Source organism: Pleuronectes platessa, chromosome 11, assembly GCF_947347685.1.
Source record: "Pleuronectes platessa chromosome 11, fPlePla1.1, whole genome shotgun sequence".
Classification (NCBI taxonomy): domain Eukaryota; kingdom Metazoa; phylum Chordata; class Actinopteri; order Pleuronectiformes; family Pleuronectidae; genus Pleuronectes; species Pleuronectes platessa.
The window spans coordinates 13,550,749-13,576,082 of record NC_070636.1 but is presented as its reverse complement, the minus strand read 5'-3'; the positions used below and the strand labels follow the sequence as shown (position 1 = coordinate 13,576,082).

The following is a 25,334-nucleotide window of genomic DNA, read 5'->3' as shown; positions in this document are numbered from 1 at the left end:
TAAACCCTGTTCTTCGGACATTTTGCGATTTGTTGTTCCCAACGTCGGGACTGAATTGAGAAAGAAAGCTTTTTGCTTTTAGGCAACTAATGCAGACTGATTTTCCACTTCAAATCCTAGTAGAGTGGAACTAATGTTGATGTTATTAATCTATATGTTCAATTGTTATTTAATTTCACTGTTGAAACTGTGTTCCTGCTAATCTTTGCCAGGACAGATGGGACTAGCCTGGTTAAATATAAGCTTATGAATTGAGATTGATTGAGAGTTTGAAGACTTTAATTGAGAATAGAATGTGAGTAGAGGTTTCAGGCACAACTTCACCTGCTTCCAAGGTGCACTGAGAATAAGAAAAAGGTATGCAAAGGTCAAAACTCCAGCGCAGTTTCAGTAAATAGAACCACTTGTTAGACTGACGTGTTTCGGCCTGTGGTCCTCTTCAGGGTCACCTGGACCATAACAAGGGCCACAAGCCAAAAACATTTCACCATGATGACCCTGGTGAGGCCACATGCCAAAGTGTGTGACCAACAATAAAGTTGTTTTATGTACTGGAGTTTTTACCTCTTTAGACTTATCTGACAACAATCATTATCTTTAAACGAAGCAAATTACCCCATTTTAATGGGAAGTCCGATTCAGAGGCAGAGGGGGGCGGATCATATTGGGTTAAACTCCCTCATTATAATGAACTGCCCACATAAATGAACTCTTTTTATTTCACACAAAATTTACTGATTTTGCAACCACAAGTGGAGTTGACAATTAATTACATTAATAATCATTAACCCGCATTTCTTAAAAACCACTGTAAAACTACAATCATATGTGCCAAGCAGGCCAAGATGTGAAGCTATTACTAGGCAGGCATATGGACATCTGTTCCAAGCTATTCCATAAGTTCTCTAGGTTTACAAGGAGTAACAAGTATCCCCCACCCATTTCCACCTCTCTTCCTTCATGGGCAGTAGAACCACCCTAACCTACAGTCTCTGCCAAAAAACATTACATTAAGTGCCTCATTCCTGTCTTTTCCCTTATAACAACATCCCTTATACTTGACCAAGCTCGCAAAGCAATTCTGATGGAGTCGCGCGTGAGAAATACCAGATACTACATTCTTCAACGGACTTAGTGGCAGACAAATGACCTAATTTCAGCAGTTTTACACTATGCAGCACTTAAACTCATAAATACCAATCAAGGACAAAGTTTGTTTAAGCATGCATGCCTGAATCGCTGAGATCTCTTGCCGCTCGAAAAGAAGCTGAACACAATAATACATTTGTCTACTCAGAAGTTTAACTTACTGAGTCCACAGCCATAAAGCATGCTTCACACTTTTGTCACACATCAAGTTAGACATTAGTACTGTGACTTTCTCCCTTACCTTCTAAGGTGGTTCCTGTGCCCAGGAGAGGTTCGCCCAAACCAGAGGAATAGCGAGCGCTGACGAACAGCTCATATTCAGTGGCCGGTTTGAGGTTCTTCAGCATAGCCTGGGTAGTATCTCCTTTGACAGATATCTCTTTCCTCTCTCCCCCCTCAGCAGGTTTAAACGCGATGCGATACTGGAGGACATTTCCTGGAGCAGCCTGCCAAGCCAGCCTCATTGTAGATATGGTTTCATTAAAAACACGGAGGTCACGAGGAGAGCCGCGGACTGAGGGGAAACGAAAACGGATTCAGGCACAAGTTTCATAGGACTGTTTAGCACATGCTGTAAACAAATTTTAAAAAATCCAGAAGCTTATCTGACTCACCTTCCTTAGTGGTCCCATCGACCTGCATCTCGTCTCCTACACCATTAGCATACTCAGCAGCCACGGACACACGGTAGGTGGTGATGGGGAAAAGCTCCTGGAGGACTATGGCTGTCTCTGGTCCATTGGTCTGTGCCTGCAGAGACTCCCCACCACCACTCAGTGGAACGTAGGTGAGGCGGTACCTGATCACTGAACCCGGAGCACTTATCCAAGACACCCTAAAACTGTTTGTCGTCTCTTCTGAAACTCGTAGATTTCGTACTGTCCCTTGCTCTAAAAAGAAAATCATATTACGGTTGCAAAATGTTCTTGTTTTGATTATTTTTGCTGTATCAGGTAAAACGGAGTACATCTTTCTTACCTTCAAGAGTGGTCTCTTCACCAGTCAAAGGAAAACTGTCTCCTTTTTCATACTGGGCGAAGACGTTGACTTCGTAGGCAGTTACCGGGTAAAGATGGGGAAGAACAGCTGTGATGGTGTCACCAGGCACTGCCATGGAAATGTAGTCTCCAGTGACATCCTCAGCCTTACGGAAACGCACCAGGTAAGACATGACATTGGTAGTAGGGGCTATCCAAGTAGTACGGAAGCTTCTGGAGGTGATTTCAGAGAAACCCAAATCTCTGGGTGGAAGCAAATCTGAAAAATTAAACTTGTTTGAGAAATATGCAGCGTATGGACCCTAATATTGTGCAAGTCACTCTACCATGATCATATTTCAGCTACTGGAGCTGATTATTATTATTTTCTCCTCTCTTTCCATTGCCTCGGGCATGGGCATTAGCTTTAATTAATGGGGGGGAAAAGCAAAGTATTGTTGCAGATGGCAAAGTTTAAAAAAAGATTTTTAATCGGGCATGGAATGGTACACTCAGTAATTGGTCTGTGTTTTGAGACTACAAGCTTCAATAAGCCAATTGTGCAGTGTAAGGAAATGTTACCACTGTGTGGGACCACAGCTCCATTCTCTCTCAGAGCTGAGGGGGTTTTCTGAATCATAAGCATGGTCAAGTAAAAAGAAAAAGAACAACAAAAGTTGTTCTAGTCACTGCTTTTTTTTTGGAGTGACAGCATCATTCCAAAAGCATGCATGTGGTTTTGTGGTATGTTTACTTGTGGGGGGAGTTGATTCAATTTTGCTGGTGCCTTGCCTGAAGGCAATTTACACTGTATAATGCTGTGTTTTACTTTTTTCTTGATTGCATTGGCTTTTCGCCACCAACAGACCGTCAAATGGTGCAGTGTCTAATAAAGACAACATTGACCCACATGGAGCTACAAATAAACTTAGCAAATGGCAGTCGTCCAGAATACATGTCAAAAAGTTAATGGCATATCATGTGGCTGGAAACACTTAGAATGTTAAGAGCTTCCATCCTCATTCTTACTTCTCTTTTTGATGTTGAGTAGCTCCTGTTCAATCCTCAGACAGATGGACTGAGTCAACTCTTTGGAAATCCTCTGGAAGGCATCGAAGTCCTCCACCTCAAAGACGTGAGATTGGGATGGGGGATTAGCAATGGCTTCCAACTCAGACCTCACTGCATCTTTCACACCAACGGCAAAGATCTCCACATCAATATTCCTCAGGTTGGTGGCCGCATCCTTAAATGAGTCTGATGACTTTCCGTCTGTGATCAGGACCATGATACGGGGAACATTTTCCCTCGCGCCGCGCGCAGGGACAAAGATCTTCTCCCTGACGTAGTTCATGGCCCTGCCAGTGTTAGTGGAGCCTCCGCGGTACGGGAAGCCGCGGACAGCTTTCACAACTGAGCTGATGTGATGGTGGGTGTTGAGGGCAAACTCAGTGTGTGGATCACGACTGTACTGGACCAAGCTAAGCTGGACCTTGTTGGGGCCAATGTCAAAGGAGTTGACCAGAACCTCCAAGAATCCACGAACTTTGGCAAAGTTTTGTAATCCAATACTGTATGAACCATCAACAAGAAGGACCACATCGGCCTGCACATCCACTCCCAGTGAGCACTCTTGAAAAATAGAAGAAAGCACGGGTTAATTAAAGGCTTTGTATGGCTTACATAATGAAACAAGGTGACGAGTGAGGTACTTTAAGTAAAGCTAACCTAAGAATCGTCAAGAAATGATGATATGTCATGCCTAGCCACTTCATCTTACCTGTTGACACCTTGACAGGTTGGGTCTTTTCCATCGCCATGATGGGTTCACTGGGAGTCAGACCTTTTAGGGCGTACAAGTTGATCTCATACTCAGTGTCTGCGGAAAGGTCACGGACGTTGATGGATGTCTGAGTCGATCCTATGTACAGTTCCTGGCGTTTCAATCCAGGTAACATGGGCCGCAGGGTGAGCTTGTAACCTGTGATTTCACCCAAGGAGGGATCCCATGTCACTCTCATTGATTTAGACGCCATTTCTGTGACTTGAAGGTTCGCGGCTGGCTCGACCACTGAGAGGAAGATGACAAAATGTTGTGTTGGATAAGGTCAAAACTACAGTAGGAGCATTAGATGGAAAAACTGCATGTATTATAACACAAGTTTAATGAAGAACATTTGACTCACTTTCTTCTCCGCTGACAGCTGCACTGAGCTGGTCATCAACGCCGGAGCACACCTCTGTGATGATCTTTTTCTGCACCTCTTGGATCAGGTCAAAGTTTGGAACATTGTACACATGTTTGTTGTGAGGTGTGGAGGCAATTTCCCTGAGCTCATCCTCATCTGCTCCTTTGATACCTGAGTGGGAAAATGTGAAGAGCAACAATGTCATCTTACTTTTTATTCAACTTTCATCTCACCGTCTGCATTACAGATGTGGAGGACCATTGACGGACAGTTTTAGAGCATTGTGTATAATAGAACAAAAGTTCCTCACTTTTAAATATCTAACAAAGAACAATCAGTGGAAAATCAAATGGTTGCCAAGGACAGTCTGACTTTCACATGGTGGAGCACAGTTCAAGAAAACCCTGAATAATAAACCATACCTAGGACAAATATTTCCACTCCGATGTTCCTAAGTCTTTTAGCATGCTCCTCCACTGGGTCCTGGGATTTTCCATCGGTGATAATCATGGCTACCTTCGGAAAAGCTTTTCTGGATCCAGCTGCCTCCGTGAAGATGTTCCTCAGCAGGAAATCTATGGCATCCCCTAAAGACAGAAATGTGTATTTAAAGAGATACTGTACACTTGAATATATTTTTTTTAATGTAGAGTTGTAAACTGAATTGTATGGCTGTTGTCTGATAAAATACATCAATGTTGGTTTTAATATATCATTTATTACAAACTTGGCTTGCAACGCCACCTGATATTTCGAACCAAGATCCAAGACTGGTAACCATTTAGAGTCAACCATTTAGGATGTCATGACATTCATACATATTTATATTTAAACTTTAAGGTAATATCAGGATGTGCAAGCACCTTACCTGTCATTGTATTCCCTCCCTTGTAGGGCAGAGAGCTGATGGCTTGCAGCAGGTCCCCTCTCTTGGTGTAACGGGTGAGGGAGAACTCTGTGCGGGTGTCTGTGCTGTACTGAACAACAGCCACCCGAGTCTTGTCCACGCCAATGTCGAAGGCCCCAGCCAGGGCGCTGATGAAACTGCGGATGTGCTTAAAGTTTTCCCTGCCAACGCTCCATGAGCCGTCCACCAGAAAAACCAAATCTGCTATTGCACTGACCGAACACTCTGCAAAACAGATATTGATATTGGAGAAATTAGATAGTCAGTCAGAAGAAGCCAACAGAAGCATTTAGAAGTTATGCAACACATTTTGACTGATTTAGATTAGGAACAGCTTGGGTTTTCCTAACGCGCACATCAAGTTAGATTGACTTTCAAGCCAAAATGTGCCAGTTAAGGTATAGCAGCAGTAGCTCGATCTTGGAACAATATTTTCAAACTGGTCGATATCTTCTCCTGTCTGTGTGAATGAAATCAGATCCTTGACAGATAGTTGGATATGCATTCCATTCTGACATCAAAGATAACATCAACCAGTGCCAAAGAAATCGGGCTGAAAATCCATTCCAGCAGTCAAAAATGTGGCTTTATAGACCCGTAAAGTTCACTTCACTTTTATACTTTTAAATCCTATAGAGCTTTAAATCAAAGATGGAATTCATTGAAACATTCAAGATTCTAACTTTGCTGAAATAAATTGTCTGGTTCTATGCGTATATGTACTTGTACTTTAATCCTTATTCCAGTAGGTGTCAATTATTCACATCTTAGCCTTGAAAAGGAGTCTTTCTTTCTTAAAGTTCCCTGGTCTAACGTTAAAAATAATGGCCTCAATGCAGAGGAAGGGAGGTTCCAGGGTCCTATCATCAGATGAGTGACCATGTCCTCCTGTCAATGACCACAGACAAGTCTCATGATATGAGCTGAAGACAGTTTGAAAAGGAGACGTCTGATTATGAACTTTTGACAGATTAAGGTCTGTGGACCCCTACGGGTCCGTGGCACACTGCTAGGGGGTCCTAGAGAAAATGTATCTATTAAAACTATCAGGATAAAAGTAATCTATATCTTCAGTCTCATGTCTTTCTAAGGCTCATGTTGTATCTAAGTAGACATGTAAAGGCAGTAGGCTATGCCAAAGTATCCCAAGGGACATACATGAGGGGGTCCCAGGAATGTTTTCTCTCTTGTCGGGAGTTCTCGGGTCTCAGATTCAAATTGAGAATCTCTGGTTTAAGGGACAGAACTTGCATCTAAAGGTGGCACAATGTGGACGTCATTGCCTGACAACCCCTTCCTCCTCTTCCCCTCCTCTCTGTGACACATAACAGAACCCCTGTCTCCATTTTTTTTAAATGGAGACAGGGGTTCAATTGCCGGGTGGTTTCAATTAAAAGAGCCTGATGTGTGACCTCCCAGTCACTGTCACAACCCTGCCTGCTCACCCTGTGACAACCCTGACAGAAGGTAAATATTCCGCCTGAAACGAATTGTTCCATAGTGAAAAAAAATACTATGATGATGGATGAGGGGAAAGAAATATATATTTAAAAAAATAGGAAAGCCATCTCTGTTCAGATTAGGGCTGACACCACAGTAAACATACTCACTGAGGGCATCAGACTGTGGCTTCCTGACTCGTGTGCTGGTGTTACTGGACTGGACTGAAACACAGGAAACACTTGGTGAGTTTGCACATAGCAGCACATTGACGCTTACTGTGTGCTTTTTCACAGCGGAAAAAAAAGAAAATTAACACTTCGTAAAAGGGATCAAAACCACATGCACACAACAACACACATCTTTATGCTGCATTAGCTTTTAACAGTGAGCAATTGAAAAGTCGGTAAACAGACTCTTTCCTTCCAAAGAAAATAATTTACAATTGTTTATCGGTATATTTTTCACAAATTACCTACATCAATACCTACATGCGAAGTCTGTACTTACTGGTCAGTTGCCCAAAGATGGGAATACTCTCCTCTGACCCATAGAATGAGTTAATGGACACAGAGTAGTCCAGATCAGGGGTCAGGTTAGTTATTGAGGTTTTAGTGGAATAGGCATCGAGGGTTAAGTCTCTTGATGGTTCATCTGGGGGAAGAAATCAAGTGGTACATCAGCTCTGGGGTTGCAGCATGTGTATTTTCTATATGCATATATGTGTATGTTTATACAGTGTACATTGACTGCATACTGACCTGCATCTGACACAACTTGTATTCTGAAGCCCTGTATCGTTGACGAGGGTCTCACCCATGTCATTTCCACTGTGTTTTCATTTAGAATTTTAAATTTCAAGTCTGAGGGAGGTTCCACTGCAATGAAGAGACGACACAGCGTTATATCACAACAAACGTGATGGTTGTGTATAGTGATGGTTCTATATGTCGTGATCAGATCAAACAGTTTTGAATCAAGCATTCACATTGATCCCAACGACAAACACTTCAGGACTGAAGTGGACTTTGTTCGTTGTTGGGGACAGACACACAGCACCGTGGTGACAAAGTAGAAAACACGTAACAACATAAAAAATTTAATGAAAACTATGTGAGAAGCCATTTTGGAGCAAAATGACATTGTTTGAGTTGCCCGACCAAGATTGGCGCGCAACTCAAGCACCGGCATACACGTTGTGTGTGTGTGTATGCCAACATGTGCACAACTCCACACAAACTAACCAAAGTGCAAACACTGAGTGAACCATTCAACACATGCTGAGTGCAGTCATTACAACGCATGCCCTGACCACACACACTAAACCGCTAAAAAACACAACACTGACTTCATTCTTCAGTTACTGATTATACAATGGAATCGAGGTTGCCATGAGGTTGTTGAAGTAACACTTGACATAATTGAACACCATATGTTATATACGTTGTATATAAACATATTTCGGAGACAAAACAAGTAGTTTTGAAGCTTATTTGGCTGAGACACTGAGTGGCACACATCCATTGCAAACCTTTTAAAAAGAATACACAATTTGTCACTGGAGACTCTTGTGTACTTTTTCATTGGCAGCATACTGCATGAGAAGGCATGAGAGATCAGTATTTCTCCAGATGTGCAATGATAGAGGAAGTGTGTACCTTACGATAAACACAGGAAGAACATAAACAGTGTGACAAGACCAAACGGCTTCACGCCGAGCTGACGTGATCGCAGCGTCATGCATCATGTACATGAGAAAGTTGTTTGGTTCAACAACTTTGATTGACTGGACAGTAGTTTCCATGTACAGTTGGGACCACACAGACAGAGATGACAAACATATTTTAAAATGATATTCTTTCTGTCTCGCAGCTTCAGCAGCTGGGAGCTCTTGTTAGGTAGCAGAAATTGTGTTAGCATTTAGCACTATATTTACACTACATTAACATGCATGAAAGTCAAATCATAGCTGACTCTAAAAGCGCAAAAGTATGTTTTCCTCAAATAACCTGCTGTCATATATGTAGTATAAGGACAAGGGCCCCTCAGGGGACAATCAGATCTCAGCTAGGGCTAGTGCCCCCTTGGCTCTGGCCCTAGATCCGCCCCTGAGAAACACTTATTTTCAAAATTGGTGTTTGAAGACTAAATTTGTTAGAAGCAGTAAATTAATTCAGTTTAGTATGAATGTTATAGCCGTGAATGAAATTAGCTTGACGTTATCTGCACTAAAGCACTAGGAGGTTAATCTACAGCGGCACCAGGAGTTCTAGTCCATGCAGGAGATAGCTGAGGTGTGAGCACAGAGCTTTGCCAAGTGGCAAAGTGTAGAGTATAAGAAGAAGGGCAGTGGGAGGGCAAGAATATCATTGTAAAATACACTTCGGAGGATGAAGCCACAGCTTGGGACACACCGAATGCACAGGCAGATGACAAACAGGAGCCCACTGAATAATTGAAAACACTGGGATTTGGAGGATCACCAACCTGGCATATCAACTTGATGGGCCGTGTTCCCACTGAACTCTCCATGAGTACTCATCTCCAACACCAAATGGTAAGGTGTGTGTGTGTGTGTGTGTGTGTGTGTGTGTGTGCGCGTATGTGTGGGGGGGTGGGGGGGTCGCAGCATAGGCTGGCAGCAAATTTGGTGGTGGAAAAAGTTTCAACCGGTTCCCACTTGAACGTTATGTCTGCACCTTCCACTTCTGTTTCAATTTGTTATCATTTCTTTGACCACATGTGTTTCTGGTTTTTAAAATATTTTCGAGGAACAAAGGAGGTTTTTGTCAAAAAATAATATATATATATATATTTAAATATAGAAATCTCTGGTTTGTAATTTGGATCTTGAGGTTGCTATTGTTATACGAATGTCTGTCCCATCAGGACCTAATAAAGGTCCCTCCTGGCTCCGAGGGGCCAGACTCTGGCTACTGTTCTGTTAGTAACCTCTGTCTTCATCCAGCCAGCTCTCCTGGCCTGCAGCTCCTGCCAGGAGGAGAGACCAGAACGGAGGAGGAAAGAGCTCCCACTCTCCCAAAAGAGGCAGGACAGACGCCAAAGTAATTCCACAACATGTGCTGACATTAAACATTACTACATATTAACTTTCCATATGTGTTGCAACTCAGCGTTTTGGTGGGTGCCCGCAAAGAAGCCCGAGAAAGGCTCTTTGTCTTCGGGCTGTCTGAGGATTAATTTGCTCTTCTCGTATTTCATCTTTCCATTCCGTTAGCGGAGATATGTGAGAATTGACGTGCGGCTCCTCTCGCCCCGGCCAGGGAGCTTTCAAAGGGGAGGGGGGGGTGGGGGAACCAGAAGTTTTCCATACAATATTTCCATAATTGTCCTTATCCGGACTGAAAGGTTTGCATATGAAATTACTTTGAGTCACTTTCTGTCAAATCAAGTGACAGATTGTTAACAGTGTGCTGCTGGCTGCTATGACATGCACAGAAAATGTATTTAATTACCTCTAAAACAGTAACGTATGAGCACAGATCAGAGCTGGAAAGTAATAGAGTTATGCAAGTAAATGTCCTTTTTAAGTTAATTGATTTTCCTCAGACGTTTCCATTTGTTCTACCAATAAAGTTACATTATGGATCCGGTGTTGAATTATAGATAAAACACTGGACCCATAATGAGACACTTAAAAAAAGGGACAATTCTGAACTTGAAGCTTCGACTTTCACTTTTGCTACTGACATCAAATTAAATCTTTTTTTGACAGCCTATTGAGTAAATTATTTAAATCACTGCGCTCCACTTTCACTATTGTGCTATTTCTGTTGATGTATAAGTGATTTAATGACTTGAAACACAGTTTTTACTTGGTGCTGAAACCAAGAATCTACTAAAAGCTCAACACGCCTGTTAAATCATTTCTGAGGGAAACATTACAGCATGAAATTAGTTTTCTTCGGCTATTAGTGTGCTTAATACATTTAATCAGATAATTGAAACGCCACAACTGCTAGTGAGCTGGGTCTCTTCTAAATGCGCCAAATGTGAATAAGATGATTGCAGCCGGAGAATTGGTTTAAACGATTTGAATTGCAGCTTGAATAAGTGTAAAGTGGATCTGGAGTTTACATCAAAGCCTGTGATCAGATCAATCTGACGCTACAAATGAGGGATAAAGTCATGACAGTCATCAAACAATCAAACAGTTCAAAAGTCACATTGTCAAATACCATACACATGACAAAAGAATAACTTTATTCAGCGTATTAATACAAATGTTTCAGCCTAAAGTAACAAACTAATCATAATGCAATCAACCAGTTGAGGTAATAGGTGAGAGAAGAGATGTAGAGACAGGGTGATGTAGTATATAGGTATGTAGGCAGAGGCCAGGTGGTTTCATTTACCTTGAGCATCTATGGAGGATAACAAGGCTGCGAGGAAGGCCGCAGTGGCCAGTGACAGCCCTATCTTCATGTTTGGACTCTGAGGGTCAGCAGCTCATCAATCACTCTGAGGACAAAGAGATACAATGAGTTCGAGCTGCAGATCCGCACGCACCTCAGCGTGGGGCCGGGACCGATGCTCGAACACATGTACGCACACAGAACGGACAGTTTGCCTTGGACTAAGATTCCATTGTATTCAAATGCAACATGCACAGTAGAGATAAACGCTCTCCTGAAATGTCTTTTTAATGAGTAATCCAGATTGACGGCTCTCATTATTTCGTCTTTGTTCCATCATGATAACAAAAAGTGCAAGAACCATCTAGACTCGATTACACAACTAGTGCCACACCTTGTTGCCTCCAGTTGACGCACACACACTAAAGGTAGACGCTTGTACTAACAGCTGTAGGACTTAAATAGGGAGAAAAAAAACTCTTTCATCTGCTTTGACTTAACTGGAGCCCCGCTGCTTTCTAGCTGTCTTTGGTCGCAAAGCATTTATGAAGGTTTGACACATGCTGTATTTAATCTGTGTGATCCCATCTGTTTTAACAACTGGTTATCGTTTTGTTACCTGTACACTCTTAAAAAATCAATTTTCTTCCTGTTATGCACAAGTTTATTTTCATAAGTTTATTTTCACACTGAAGCTCGCTGTCGTCTTATCTATGGTTCACAGTCACTTTCGCCCCTGCATGGGGTCTGCATGAAATACTGTGATATCAGAGGTCATGGTTTATATCATGCGTCTGAATGTATAAAATGTATTGCCCTCAACGCAGCCTCTTAAGTAAAAAGGCATACAACTGTGTGCCATTATAGCATAAACACTCTAAACTCTACATATATTTCTATTTTCTACATTTATTAATTTTTTACTTTTTTCAGATGTACTTAACTAACGCTATAAGCGGACTTAGTTGATTAATAACATGTTTTTTAAATAATAAGAGGGAGTATTTTAGCGAAAAATGTTAAACTAAACCCGTTCACCCACAAAGTAGACTCTAGTCTGATCCCAGCTTCTCTAACCTTTAACCACAGGCTTTGCGCCCCGCCTGGTGCAAAGGCAAGAAAACTGCAGCTGCAAGAGCCTAAAGAAATCTGTAACTTTATTTTTGAATTACTCAATTACACAGAATTAATAATAAATGATAATAAATGCTAATACATAACTTACAATGATTCTAAATTAAATAAGTGTATTTTAAACCAATGGCTTCTCTATGATTTTCACTAAATTCCCTTCTGTGAAATGAAAACATTATTTAGTTGATGTTAAATTTTGTGTTTAAAGCCCACATATATCAAATTATTGCAAAGTGCACTGTGGAACAAAACTGGCACGAAAGTGTAAAATTCTAAAAATTCAAAAAATTCTAAAAATTCTAAAATCTAAAATGTCTTTTCCTTACAATGCCACAGTAACTAAGAAATTTCAGTGAATGAAAAGTTATTTTACTCACCAATTCAACCCCCCCTAAAATACCATGAACAGACCAAATGTTGAGAGCAGCCTGTTTGAAGCCTCCTCCTGTGAGAGTGAGTAACAGACTGAGGCAGAACCAAGGTCTCCTCTCCGCCAGCAGATGTCCGACAAGGAAAAGCCTCCAAGTGGGAAGAATCTTTCCACCACCAGCTACTTAACAAGGGGGGCAGTTCCCAGCTCTCAATTTACCATCGGATGGGCTTCTTAGGAAACCTGCCTGTCACTAAGTGTCCCCCCTCCCCTCTACTGCTGATCCACTGTTTGGAAACTTTACTTTTTCTCCTCTCTTGCATTCCTCTGGTGGATTTAATGAGTTTCCAGTAGCAGCGTGACTTCACAGCAGTGGGCACAGACAACACTGACATGGGGAAGTGTTTCACATGTGCAACAGGCAGCTTTACATTTAAATGTATTAACTTTCATTTCAACTGGAATAAAGGTTCAATATTTGGCTTTGTAAACAGAAGTTACTCAGTGTAATCCTGGAGCAGGTTTATTTATCTCGAAGAGTTGAAATACTTAAAGTCAGAAAGACAGAGGAGTCCATTTACTTCTAGTTTGTTTATAATGAACTTTTGTTGGAAAAATAAAAAGGATTTCAGCAACAGATTTATCCTGCTCCTCACAACCACTGACTGACTGGTTTCTACTGCTCCCTGATGGTCACAGTTAAGACCTACACCTATACACTATACATGTTGAGGTTGGTGACAGAGATCTGATCTAACCTGGTTCAAATCACATCAGTTGGAAAACGGACTACAGTCACAAACTAAACTCAAACTCTGGGTATAGAATAAAAGACATGTCTCGATATGTAAACTCCATATAAAGCAATATTTACCAAACATCTACAACAGGAATCAGGTTCTAAAAAGTCCATTATGTGCAGCTTAATACTTGTACTATCAATAAGTAACGATTTCCATCATGAAATACAGATATTATCCTTGATAGGACAAATCATTTCCCAAAGTACAAGCAGAGAGTTGATAAAATAGCATTTTGCACAAATATAATAATAATATTAAAGTCTGTTTCCACAGTCCCGTTTCACTGTGACTTCCTAGTCACTGCAGCAGTAAACAGCTAATTTCCGTTCCCTGTGAAGATGTCAACTGTAACAGATGGGTCCTAGATAGAGCTGCATGCAAATGACCAAGACTTCAAACAAATTCTTTATGATTCATCAAGTCACAGGAATTTTATTTATTTTCATTAATAACATCAGGGAGCCGAATGTGTTTTAGCCCAAAAAGAAAGAGAAAAAGACACAGACATCTGAAGGGATCCTGACTCATCAAATCTCAGATGAATGCCGACATACCAAACACACTGAGAGTCACTGGGACTCTGTGGAGCAGCGTGTCCTTTAACCCGACCTCCGGATGAATGTAAACTACCAGCCTCCTGTTAAAGAAAGCAAATGTAGAGCGACCTCATGATGTTGGTCATAATGTTCACTGAAACTGAAGTGAAGTCAGACAAATATACACGTGTATTAAGTGAAAAAGTTTTAAAAGTTTCTGACTCTTAAGCTCAAATTGTCTTCCACTAGTGACAAGACAAACACACAAACTGTAGATAAAAGGGGAAATAAACCTGTTAGTTTGATAAAAAGATTGTTTCATGTTTGATTGTAACAAAATAGTGACATCTGCTGGCTAATTGTCTTTACTGCACTTGCGCCAAATAATAGAACAAAGCACATCAAGCAGAGATCAACTTCCTCCTGTCATGTCTGATATTATTCAGTGTGGTTTTCTTGCAAAAATTGGGAATGCATGCACAACCAGAAAAATATGATGAATCTTTGCCCCTTGGGGGGGTTTTAATTAATTATTTATGCCTTATTTAGTAATAACATGTTTATTTATGAAAGCAGCAGTAGTGAGGTGGTGGCTGTGAGATGCAGTCAAACAATCACAAATGACACCAGAACATTGACCAAGTTGTTTAATTGGACCCTATAAACCTTATAAAAACCGATAACTTGTGAGTTTAAACAGTTACATAATCATTTACTAATCAGCAACGCAACAGGACGACAGAAGATTGAGTGAAAGCAAGATGAAAAACTAACAGATGTGACACTTTTAAAGTGCATTCAGTATAATTTGGTCAACATCGGAGAACGCAGGATATTTTTACTCACCTAAGTGTAAAAACCAAAATATAATGTTGTGCTCTAATCAGCCAGAGGTGCATCTAAAAGTAGAATACGGGATATGTAGTTGTAAAGAATCATGTTTCGATCATTAATAAGAATTAGATTGTATTATAATTGAATACAGAATATGACGGGCACATTCTCTTATACGCTCCCAGTCACAGCAGGGGGTAGATTGGTAGGTATTAATTATAAATGTTCTCCGACTCTGCAAGAGTAAAGTAGGTCTTGTTAAACACCAATGCTTATCATAGTTACCAGCATGCAAGCAATGTTCATCCCATCCTCTAGTCAAGGTCACGTCAGAGGTATGTCAATGAAATAGAACAGTACATTCATCAGCAGGACATATAACAGTAAATAGAACAGACAATTAATTTAAAAATACATACATCCTTCAATAATTAAGCCATTTGCAAAGCGATGCTAAAATAGAAACTTTATGATTCTATAGATAAATTAAAGAATAAAAAAAGAAGTAAAGGACGGGCAATGACGATCTCAGGCGCAGACTTAAAGCTTAATGCACAGAGACACAGACTCTAGCATCATTTTAAAATAAACGTCCTATGTAGAAACACGGCTTTTGATGAGACCGAAGACGCTTCTGTGCTTCCACAAACACGCGACAGACAATCACAGACAACAGTGTATTCACACTAAAAAAAGAAATTCAACAAGCAGTCCTGAACGGACCCCACAGGGTCCCACGTGCATGAAGAGAGAACCGAAGAACCCTTTAGTTTGGGATATCTCCACTGCTGTTGCGGGTGTCATATTTATGGTGGATGATGAGCAGAACCACACCCAGGAAGAAGCAGATGGAGCCCACTGTGATGTAGGCGATACCCAGGAAGGGGTTCTTCCCCCCCATCCAGGAGATGGTGCTCAGGATCATTCGCTTGCGACCGTCAAAGCTGGTCACAGGGTAATCTGATTACAAGTGGTTAAAGAAAAACAACTGCAGCTTTTGGAAAGAGAGAAAATTACAATATAGGATTTAGAAGTAATCTACAGCAAAAGCAGTAACACATCAGTAGACTCTGTTCAGCAGTTCATTCTTAAAAACCTCTTAACAAATAAACTGCTTACAGCTGAACTGGGTTGTTTAACAGCCGTAGAGTCAGAACCTAATTATCCAAAAATGCACTTGTCCTATCAGTCAACAGGAAACTCCTGTTTATCTATAAATCTATAGGAAACTCCTGTTTACTGGAAGCTCCTGTTTACTTGACCAATACTATAAATACTTTAAAAATATCCTGTTACAACAAATTTGACATGATACGCAATTTGCTCTAACGGATTTAAATACTCCACTGCCACTCGCATTGCAGTCCTCTGCTGCTTCAGCTGGTTGGAAATCTGAGTTGAGCGTGAAGATTTGTTGTGGTTGAAGAGTAAGCAGCATGGTATCAAGTCGATAAACAGTCTGACATTTATCTGTTACTTTGATGTAAGGATGTGGAGCACAAAACACTTCCACAAGCCCGTTCTCAGACACTCTGGTGTCAGCGTCGCTTGGTAGCATTCTCTTTCGTAGCAAAACAACATAACATTACTTATTTGAGGCCTAGGTCCAGTCTGAAAGATTCAAAGGAATATCAAAGTCAAAGAATTACTTATCCTTGCTTTAACTGAAGATAAGTTGAAGTAGCCTCGTTGAAAATAACTCAAATGCTACGTTATCTCTCCAACTACAGGCAGAGACACTAGGTTTCTATAATAGATGTATATAAAGAGGAATTTATCTGATTTACCACAGACACACCGAGTGTACTAAGATCACTACTGACCAGTCCACGTTCATCTTGTTTGTTGTTTAAGACAGCAAGCTAATATTTGTATCGATAGTAACCACAACACAAAAAAAACGTTACAAACTATGCATGACGCCTGAACATTTGCTTAACTGTATGAAAATTCCCATAAACTTTACTAATATTCAAGGTAACAAACGGTTTTCCACCGTAAGCCATTACATAAGATGAAACTGCTCATGCATTTAAAACATGAACCTAAAAAACTATTTGTGTGGACAGCACAATTTCAGTTCAGTTCTATAGAGATGGACTTGTTTTGGCTTTAACCTGTTTCAAAGATGTATGTGTCAGCACACCTCATCAATCACTTGTTCCTCAATCTGAGGTATGTGAGTAACTCTACAGAGCAAACCCAGACTCCTCTCTGCTCTGGAACACATGTTGATATCAAAGTAAATCTAACTTTCTTTTACTCAGTAGACTTTTTTAGATAACTCACCCTGCTGTGGACATTAAACAAACAGTTCTGGAGTCGCAGAGTAAGTGTATCGGTGTTTTCTCATAGAACAGGATTTGACGACAAAAACTAATATTTACTCGATGTTAATGTGTTCACATGCTCACCGAGTTTCTCTGTGCAGACAGGATTTGTGAATTAAAGGCAACTCTATGTGATTAATGAGGATCTAAGATTATACTTCTAGATAATAAATCGTGTCCTGTGTAGCTCTCCATGAGGAAATGAAATTCATACAAGCCAACCCTCAAGCTTAAAGCCATCGTTAGTTTTGATTGTGCAGCGGTGTTTCAGGCCATAAGTCAAAAGGATACTGTAAGCAATGTTCAAGACGTAGTTGCCACTGGGTAGAGTTGGGGTGGGGCCGGACTTCTTCTGGATGATGCGGTACAGCTTGCGGAAGGTGGGCAACGCAGCCGTGCGCATCCACACAATGAAGTCCTCGTTGATGAAGCCGTTGTTTTCAGGATCTGATGGGTCCAACTCGTACACTGGGTTCCTCCAGTTCACCGGCTTAGTTGTCCCTGAGAAAGAACAAGACAAAACCAAGTTAGACACTGCAAGAAAAAACGCTTTGTATCTTTTACTGAGTAACGGCGCCCTCTGCAGCCACTTGTGGGGACTAATTCTGCTAAGTGGTTTTAATGTAGAGAAGAAAACAAAGCCAATCAATCTATTGACAGGTTACTCCCACTCACTGCAGTGAAACTCAACTGAGCGGTGGATATTACCCATGATCCCTGGCTTCCTGGACCTAAAGAGGTGCTACTGTAACAAATAAACCAAACTGTGTTTATAATTGTTGATATTGTAAAGTTTCCTCGCTGAATATTGGAGATAAAGTCTGGTTTTTAATGACTGCAAAGTACTTTAACTGATCTACAGTTCAGCATTATTCCTGAACTTGCTGGGCCGGATTCTGGCAATTCCAACTGCGACTATGAGTCAGCTACACACTCTCAGGAGATCGTACCCACAGAGCAGCAAGAGGTGTCCAAGGTGAGGAGTAGGAATAAAAACAGCATCATTGTCCCTATGTGTACCATCAAACTCATTTAGAAGCTGCAATTTTCTGGTACAAAAAAAAAGTTGCATACTGTTGCTTTAAGTGTTTTGAAAAGTTTGTGCACAGTTTGCTGAAACCACCTTGGAATGCTACAGTGAGGTTGTCGTTTCCCTCAGGATTCCTGAACTTCACATGCTTGTCTGTCCACCAAGCGATTCCTTTCTTCACCAGAGGAATTAGATTTCTGGTGCCGTTGGGTTCAATATGATACAGCTCCAGGGTGTCTGAAACAAAGACGCATTACATTCAATACCAGCGCACAGCAGGAGCAGACAATGAGTTTCACTAATGTCAGAGTTTACAGAGCTTTTAGTGGGAGAAATGGTGAGATAAGACTTGACGTTGAACAAAGGAGCAGCAAAAGTGTTTGTTGACCGTATCTCACTTACCGTTGAAAAGGCTGTTGGCTATGGCCCCACACGGAGCGATGGGCTGTGCACCACTCATACGGTACGGCTCACATTCTTTGCTGGGGCTCTATACACAACAGAGAAGGCTGCACTGAAGCAAGAGGTTTCCGATCTTAAATCTGTGCATGATGTGAACACACAATGTGTCATACCTTCAGAGCATTGGGGTCGCCATACAACTGGCTGTCATCCCTGGACTTCACGTAGCGTCTGTGGTTCTGATAGAAGTTGGATAAGCCGTAGTACATATAGACATTGCTCTGCAGGGGAGAAGAGGGGTAGTGTTACAGACTGGATCAATAACAAATATTGCTGCAGTTTCATCTTTGATGCACCCATATATGCAAATGTAATAATTCATAAGGAACCTTACATCTTTTGAGAGTAATTGTCTTATCTGAAATCTGTTGAGACTGAAATACAACTGGGTTTGAGCTCTAATAACGAATCAATAGAAGCCTTTTAAAGAGTTACTGGACTGCACATTTTCAGACGAGAATAATCCATGACAATGAAGTCTCCAAACAAGCCCTGAGTTTGCCTTCCTCTGGACCCAAAATAGATCTTAATGGACTTTAAGTGACAGGAGGGCAGTTTTTCCCCCCTTTCATTACGCAATCCACATCGTCAATATCAGAGTGGAAGTCATGTATTATTCATGGTGCCTGCATACTGGAAGCTGGTGTCCCGCTCACCTCGAATGGCTGACTCAGGGTGAAGTTCAGAGAGCAGAGACATGGTGTTGTGTTATTCCAGCTGGCGTTAGTGGCACAGCTGTAGCAGGGACTGTCACTGTTCACACCGGTGTAATCAATCTGAAAAAAGAGGGGTGGATTTATTAACAACACTCAAATAAATGCATGTGGTTTCATACTTGCGCCATATTGAGACACACTAACAGACAGTTAATCCAGTACAAGTCGGTCAAACTATGATTCTGTGTTCTAAACTTCTATTCAGCATATTGTATTTTAATACAAAGAATGTAACTGAACTAGTGATTCAGCTTTAACTTGGCACTGGAAGCTGAAATTTGATGCTGTTGAACTGTTATGTATTTTTCTTATGTTACACTTAAATATAAATCTTTTTTTGTCCACACATTTGTTTTCAAAGCTGTGATAACACTGGTTAACATAGCGCATGGCAAACACAGATCAATCATTTAGGCACAAACCCAAATAAAGAAAAAATAAATAGGTGTAGTAAATAGAATAAAATTAGTCTGTGGCGGTAAACATTATAGATAAAGCGGGTCAAGTATTAACAGTTCATTCAAAATTATTCTTTGAGTGAAATGACTGAAAATGGAACAAAATATCGCTTGAAAATATTTCTCTGCCCTGTATCGTCTTCCAAAAAGACGTTTTCCTCCTGGTGCGTGTAGTGTACAGCCTCACCAGATTCTTATTTCTTAGAATCCTATCTTAACCATGTCAGAGTTTACTTTAATTAATTATTTTACTTTTGACTAAGCTGATTCAAACCATTTTCAGGACTTATGTAATTTCCTGATTAGAAAAAGTATTTGCATTGCTTGGTGTTTCTAAAATTTTGCAAACCCTCATAAATAAGAACTTGGTGCTACACACTAAGAAGTAAATCTAACAATCCAGCCACTGTGAAAAGGACGTGCCATTTTGCATTCTTTGTGGCTCAGTTTGTCTTAAGGTCTATACTTGTGTCTAGTATGTCTTTTTTTGGTTGTATTTAGTGTATTAGCCTTTTATGTTTGCACATGGAGACGGAAGAAAGGCAATTTCAACCACACAACATAACATCCTGTTGTATGGTCTGAATGACGATAAAGTTCAATTTGATCATATCAATATCTGCTCTACATATACGTTTAAACGGGTCAAAAACATCCTGATAATCATCTGAATATTAAAATCTCAAATGTCCGTGAAGTTGCCTGAACACGAGCTGAGCGCTTGTATTTGTCCATACAGTACTTGTGAATTATTGTAATTAGTTTGAGCTAGCTACTTCCTAGTTAGCTTGGGTCTGTTGATAAACGCTCCGCTGGGCAGAGTGAGAGGATCAGAAACAAAACAAGATGTCTCTGGTGCGTTATGTTCTCTTGTCATTTCAACAGGTTTACGTGGTTTGTGAACGAGATGCCGTTTGCTAACAGTGACTTTCAATGGGCTGAGAGGGAACAAGCCTTTAGCTAGTTCCCACAGGTGACAGCCGGTTAATGTCCGGCAGACATGACAGTTACTGCACCTCGAACTCCTTGATGTTGTTGGATGTGACGAACAGGCCGATGCCGATGGGGATGAAGATGAGGCCGATAACGAAGAAGGCCGGAAGCACGGTGCCCGCCGTCAGAATGGGCTGCCAGGCCGGTAGCCTCTGCTGCTTGAACGCCGTGTTGTCCGGCTTCTTGCTCTTCGCCTCCGCCGCTCCGCCGTGACCTGCGCTGCCAGGGACGTGCCCGTCCTCCTCCTTGGCGTTGTAGCTGGATGCCATCATGACTGCGATCCACTCGGAGCACAGTGATCCTCTCTACCCGACGGACGACGGCTCCTCGGTGAAACCAGAGACGACACGATGAGGTAGATGTTGGAACTGTCCAAGGAGCGAAAACCCCCGTGTCTAGTTCAAATCCCCACTTGTTGTAATGTTTGTCTCTCCGGTTAATCTCATGTCCCGAGGAAGAAGCCGGAAGCGCACGAGCCTATAGCAGGTTGACACGTAGCACCGACGTCATATCACGACCATAGGAAATACAGACGCCCCCTCTGTAAGCCTGTATATTAATATTAGTGTATAAAGGTAATTACACATTTTTAAGTGTTATTACAATTTAGTTTTAAACTTAATGATCCTGTACAGTTAATTTCACATTTTATAAATTTAGAATGGGAAACACTACGCTAAATGTGATTTATGTGTGACTTTAAAGAAAATATCTAGTAGCTACGAAAGACTCCGAAAGAAGAAAAAAAAAAAAATGAAAGGTTCAATGAACAATAAGAAACAATTCTACATCTATTTTATGTTCTCTCCTTTATACTTATGTTATATATACATTTTTTTACATAGTGTATGTCTGTACTGTTCTAAAGATACATTTTCATCTATATGTCTGTTATTTCAATTTACTGTCACTTCAGCTGATTATTGTCTATGTCAATATTTATGTCTACCTACAAGTTTGTTAAAAATAAAAACCGAACAACTGAATTTAGAGCAATTTATTTTCTGTTATTTTATTTATATATTTTTTATTTAATAGAAAAAAAATGTTTATTTACATCCTGCACATAAGTGCACTGCGCAGTATATCTTACTGGCCTATAAAGACCACTAAAGACCAGTAAGATATACTATGGGCTGCATTTTGAGTGCCAGAAGGGAGCAGAAATCCTATTTCAAACACAATTCACATGCTTTAGCGCTAAGCGCGACGCAAAGATGTTGCCTATAATACAGCATTAAAGTAAAACGATTACAACAAAGTAAAAAGATTAGACAGACACATAGCTTCACATCAACGTCATCATTATTACTCTGAATAAAGAGCTTTAGGAGACATAATGCCACTTTAAACAGCTGCTCTTAAAATGCAGATGTGACTTTAAATACTCACGTTTCAGTTGATTTCAGTTCACGCTCATTGGTGTTTCCATGGCAACAGTCTTAAGCTTGGGCTGTTGCCCCCAGAGCAGAGACGGACGACAAGAGAGAAGCTCATTTCACAGAGCAAGCACACAGACAGAAACACACAAGAATCAAATTACTCCAAAACAAGACTATAAGGCTTGTGAGTCAAGTTTATTCACACACACATTCACGTTACTTTGCATATAAAATAAAATAAAATATATTTTGCCACAAAGTACAGATGTATTGAGCTTTCTGCACAACAGCGCCATCTGGATCTGTTGGGGCAGTGCCCCATGTGCCCCTAATGTAGAAACGCCACTGTGTGTTTGTAAAAGCTCTGCTGCACAATCAAATCATGAAAAACACAAAAAGAAAGATTTCAGGGCTGTGAACAAAAATATATGTATGGGTAGTTTCCTGCTTCTTTAAAAAAAGCGTATCACTTATTTGATCAGCATTAAAACCACAGCAATTCTTTTGGAGTCCATTAGTGAAGTTCGATGAATTTACAGAAAAAGTAATATTGTAAAAAAAACTCACAAACCCATCAGATAACAGGTGAAAAGGGTTTCCACTATGAGACAGAGTCAAGGTCCAGTTTACAGGTCAAACCCAGATGAAGGCGACGCTGCTTCAAAAGGCGACGCAGCTCCAAGAGTTGCCGCTGCTCCCAGAGTCAACGCTGCTCCCAAAGGCGACGCTGCTTCCAGAGTCGACATTGCTGCTCCCTGAGGCGACACCTCTGGTTCTAGATGCAACACCTCTGGTCCCAGATGCGACGCTGCTCCCTGAGGCGACGCTGCTGCTCAGCGAGGCGACGACGCTGCTCCCTAAGGCAACGCTGCTGCTCCCTGAGGCGACGCTGCTGCTCCCTGAGGCGAAGACGCTGCTCCCAGAGGCGACGCTGCTGCTCCCTGAGGCGACGCTGCTGCTCCCTGAGGTGACGCTGCTGCTCCCTGAGGCGACGCTGCTGCTCCCTGAGGCGAAGACGCTGCTCCCAGAGGCGACGCTGCTGCTCCCTGAGGCGAAGACGCTGCTCCCTGAGGCGAAGACGCTGCTCCCTGAGGCGACGCTGCTGCTCCCTGAGGCGACTCTGCTGCTCCCTGAGGCGACTCTGCTGCTCCCAGAGGCGACGCTGCTGCTCCCTGAGGCGACTCTGCTGCTCCCTGAGGCGACGCTGCTGCTCCCTGAGGCGACGCTGCTGCTCCCTGAGGCGACGCTGCTGCTCCCTGAGGCGACGCTGCTGCTCCCTGAGGCGACGCTGCTGCTCCCTGAGGCGAAGACGCTGCTCCCTGAGGCGAAGACGCTGCTCCCTGAGGTGACGCTGCTGCTCCCTGAGGCGACTCTGCTGCTCCCAGAGGCGACGCTGCTGCTCCCTGAGGCGACGCTGCTGCTCCCTGAGGCGACGCTGCTGCTCCCTGAGGCGACGCTGCTGCTCCCTGAGGCGACGCTGCTGCTCCCTGAGGCGACACCTCTGGTCCCAGATGCGACGCTGCTGCTCCCTGAGGCGACGCTGCTGCTCCCTGAGGCGCCGCTGCTGCTCATTGAGGCGAAGACGCTGCTCCCTGAGGCGACACCTCTGGTTCTAGATGCGACGCTGCTCCCAAAGGCGACGCTGCTGCTCCCTGAGGCCATACTGCTGCTCCCTGAGGCGACGACGCTGCTCCCAGAGGCCATACTGCTGCTCCCTGAGGCGACGCTGCTGCTCTCTGAGGCGACAACGCTGCTCCCAGAGGCGACGACGCTGCTCCAAGAGGCGACGCTGCTCGCAAAAGCGACACCTCTGGTCCCAGATGCGACGCTGCGACGCTGCTCCCAGAGGCGACGCGGCTCCAAGAGGCGACGCTGCTCCAATAAGAACAGACGACTGAACCTCCTGTGGTAGTTTCCTGCTTCTTTAAAAAAAGCGTATCACTTATTTGATCAGCATTAAAACCACAGCAATTCTTTTGGAGTCCATTAGTGAAGTTCGATGAATTTACAGAAAAAGTAATATTGTAAAAAAAACTCACAAACCCATCAGATAACAGGTGAAAAGGGTTTCCACTATGAGACAGAGTCAAGGTCCAGTTTACAGGTCAAACCCAGATGAAGGCGACGCTGCTTCAAAAGGCGACGCAGCTCCAAGAGTTGCCGCTGCTCCCAGAGTCAACGCTGCTCCCAAAGGCGACGCTGCTTCCAGAGTCGACATTGCTGCTCCCTGAGGCGACACCTCTGGTTCTAGATGCAACACCTCTGGTCCCAGATGCGACGCTGCTCCCTGAGGCGACGCTGCTGCTCAGTGAGGCGACGACGCTGCTCCCTAAGGCAACGCTGCTGCTCCCTGAGGCGACGCTGCTGCTCCCTGAGGCGAAGACGCTGCTCCCAGAGGCGACGCTGCTGCTCCCTGAGGCGACGCTGCTGCTCCCTGAGGTGACGCTGCTGCTCCCTGAGGCGACGCTGCTGCTCCCTGAGGCGACGCTGCTGCTCCCTGAGGCGAAGACGCTGCTCCCTGAGGCGAAGACGCTGCTCCCTGAGGCGACGCTGCTGCTCCCTGAGGCGACTCTGCTGCTCCCTGAGGCGACTCTGCTGCTCCCAGAGGCAACGCTGCTGCTCCCTGAGGCGACGCTGCTGCTCCCTGAGGCGACGCTGCTGCTCCCTGAGGCGACGCTGCTGCTCCCTGAGGCGACGCTGCTGCTCCCTGAGGCGACGCTGCTGCTCCCTGAGGCGAAGACGCTGCTCCCTGAGGCGAAGACGCTGCTCCCTGAGGTGACGCTGCTGCTCCCTGAGGCGACGCTGCTGCTCCCTGAGGCGACTCTGCTGCTCCCAGAGGCGACGCTGCTGCTCCCTGAGGCGACGCTGCTGCTCCCTGAGGCGACGCTGCTGCTCCCTGAGGCGACGCTGCTGCTCCCTGAGGCGACGCTGCTGCTCCCTGAGGCGACACCTCTGGTCCCAGATGCGACGCTGCTCCAACAGGTGACGCTGCTGCTCCCTGAGGCGACGCTGCTGCTCCCTGAGGCGCCGCTGCTGCTCATTGAGGCGAAGACGCTGCTCCCTGAGGCGACACCTCTGGTTCTAGATGCGACATCTCTGGTCCCAGATGCGACGCTGCTCCCAAAGGCGACGCTGCTGCTCCCTGAGGCGACGCTGCTGCTCTCTGAGGCGACAACGCTGCTCCCAGAGGCGACGACGCTGCTCCAAGAGGCGACGCTGCTCGCAAAAGCGACACCTCTGGTCCCAGA

General features: G+C 43.2%; 2 protein-coding genes across 5 annotated transcripts in view; both read right to left on the bottom strand.

Moving 5' to 3' along the window:
• col12a1a (collagen, type XII, alpha 1a) overlaps positions 1–12,822 on the bottom strand; it is a 56,516-nt gene extending 43,694 nt beyond the window's left edge. For 3 of the 4 annotated variants that reach the window (XM_053434564.1, XM_053434565.1, XM_053434566.1), the window contains exons 1-13: positions 12,550–12,822; positions 11,039–11,144; positions 7,424–7,540; positions 7,173–7,316; positions 6,833–6,886; positions 5,184–5,447; positions 4,738–4,902; positions 4,313–4,486; positions 3,907–4,197; positions 3,156–3,758; positions 2,128–2,406; positions 1,764–2,039; positions 1,391–1,663 (exon numbers count right to left, since the gene is read on the bottom strand). In XM_053434564.1, the coding sequence (XP_053290539.1) occupies positions 1,391–1,663; positions 1,764–2,039; positions 2,128–2,406; positions 3,156–3,758; positions 3,907–4,197; positions 4,313–4,486; positions 4,738–4,902; positions 5,184–5,447; positions 6,833–6,886; positions 7,173–7,316; positions 7,424–7,540; positions 11,039–11,108 (2,710 nt within the window). In that variant the 5' untranslated portion in view covers positions 11,109–11,144; positions 12,550–12,822. The remainder of the gene's footprint in view (positions 1–1,390; positions 1,664–1,763; positions 2,040–2,127; positions 2,407–3,155; positions 3,759–3,906; positions 4,198–4,312; positions 4,487–4,737; positions 4,903–5,183; positions 5,448–6,832; positions 6,887–7,172; positions 7,317–7,423; positions 7,541–11,038; positions 11,145–12,549) is intronic. The other variant, XM_053434567.1, reaches the window with a different exon arrangement.
• Positions 12,823–14,513: 1,691 nt separating this feature from the next.
• LOC128450958 (cell cycle control protein 50A) lies at positions 14,514–21,198 on the bottom strand. Its single transcript, XM_053434721.1, has 7 exons — positions 20,728–21,198; positions 19,194–19,313; positions 18,651–18,758; positions 18,478–18,565; positions 18,169–18,312; positions 17,337–17,546; positions 14,514–15,675 (listed from the first exon to the last, which is right to left on the bottom strand). Exons 1-7 carry the CDS (start codon positions 20,974–20,976, stop codon positions 15,482–15,484), a joined length of 1,113 nt encoding a protein of 370 aa, XP_053290696.1. The 5' UTR covers positions 20,977–21,198; the 3' UTR covers positions 14,514–15,481.
• Positions 21,199–25,334: the final 4,136 nt, after the last annotated feature.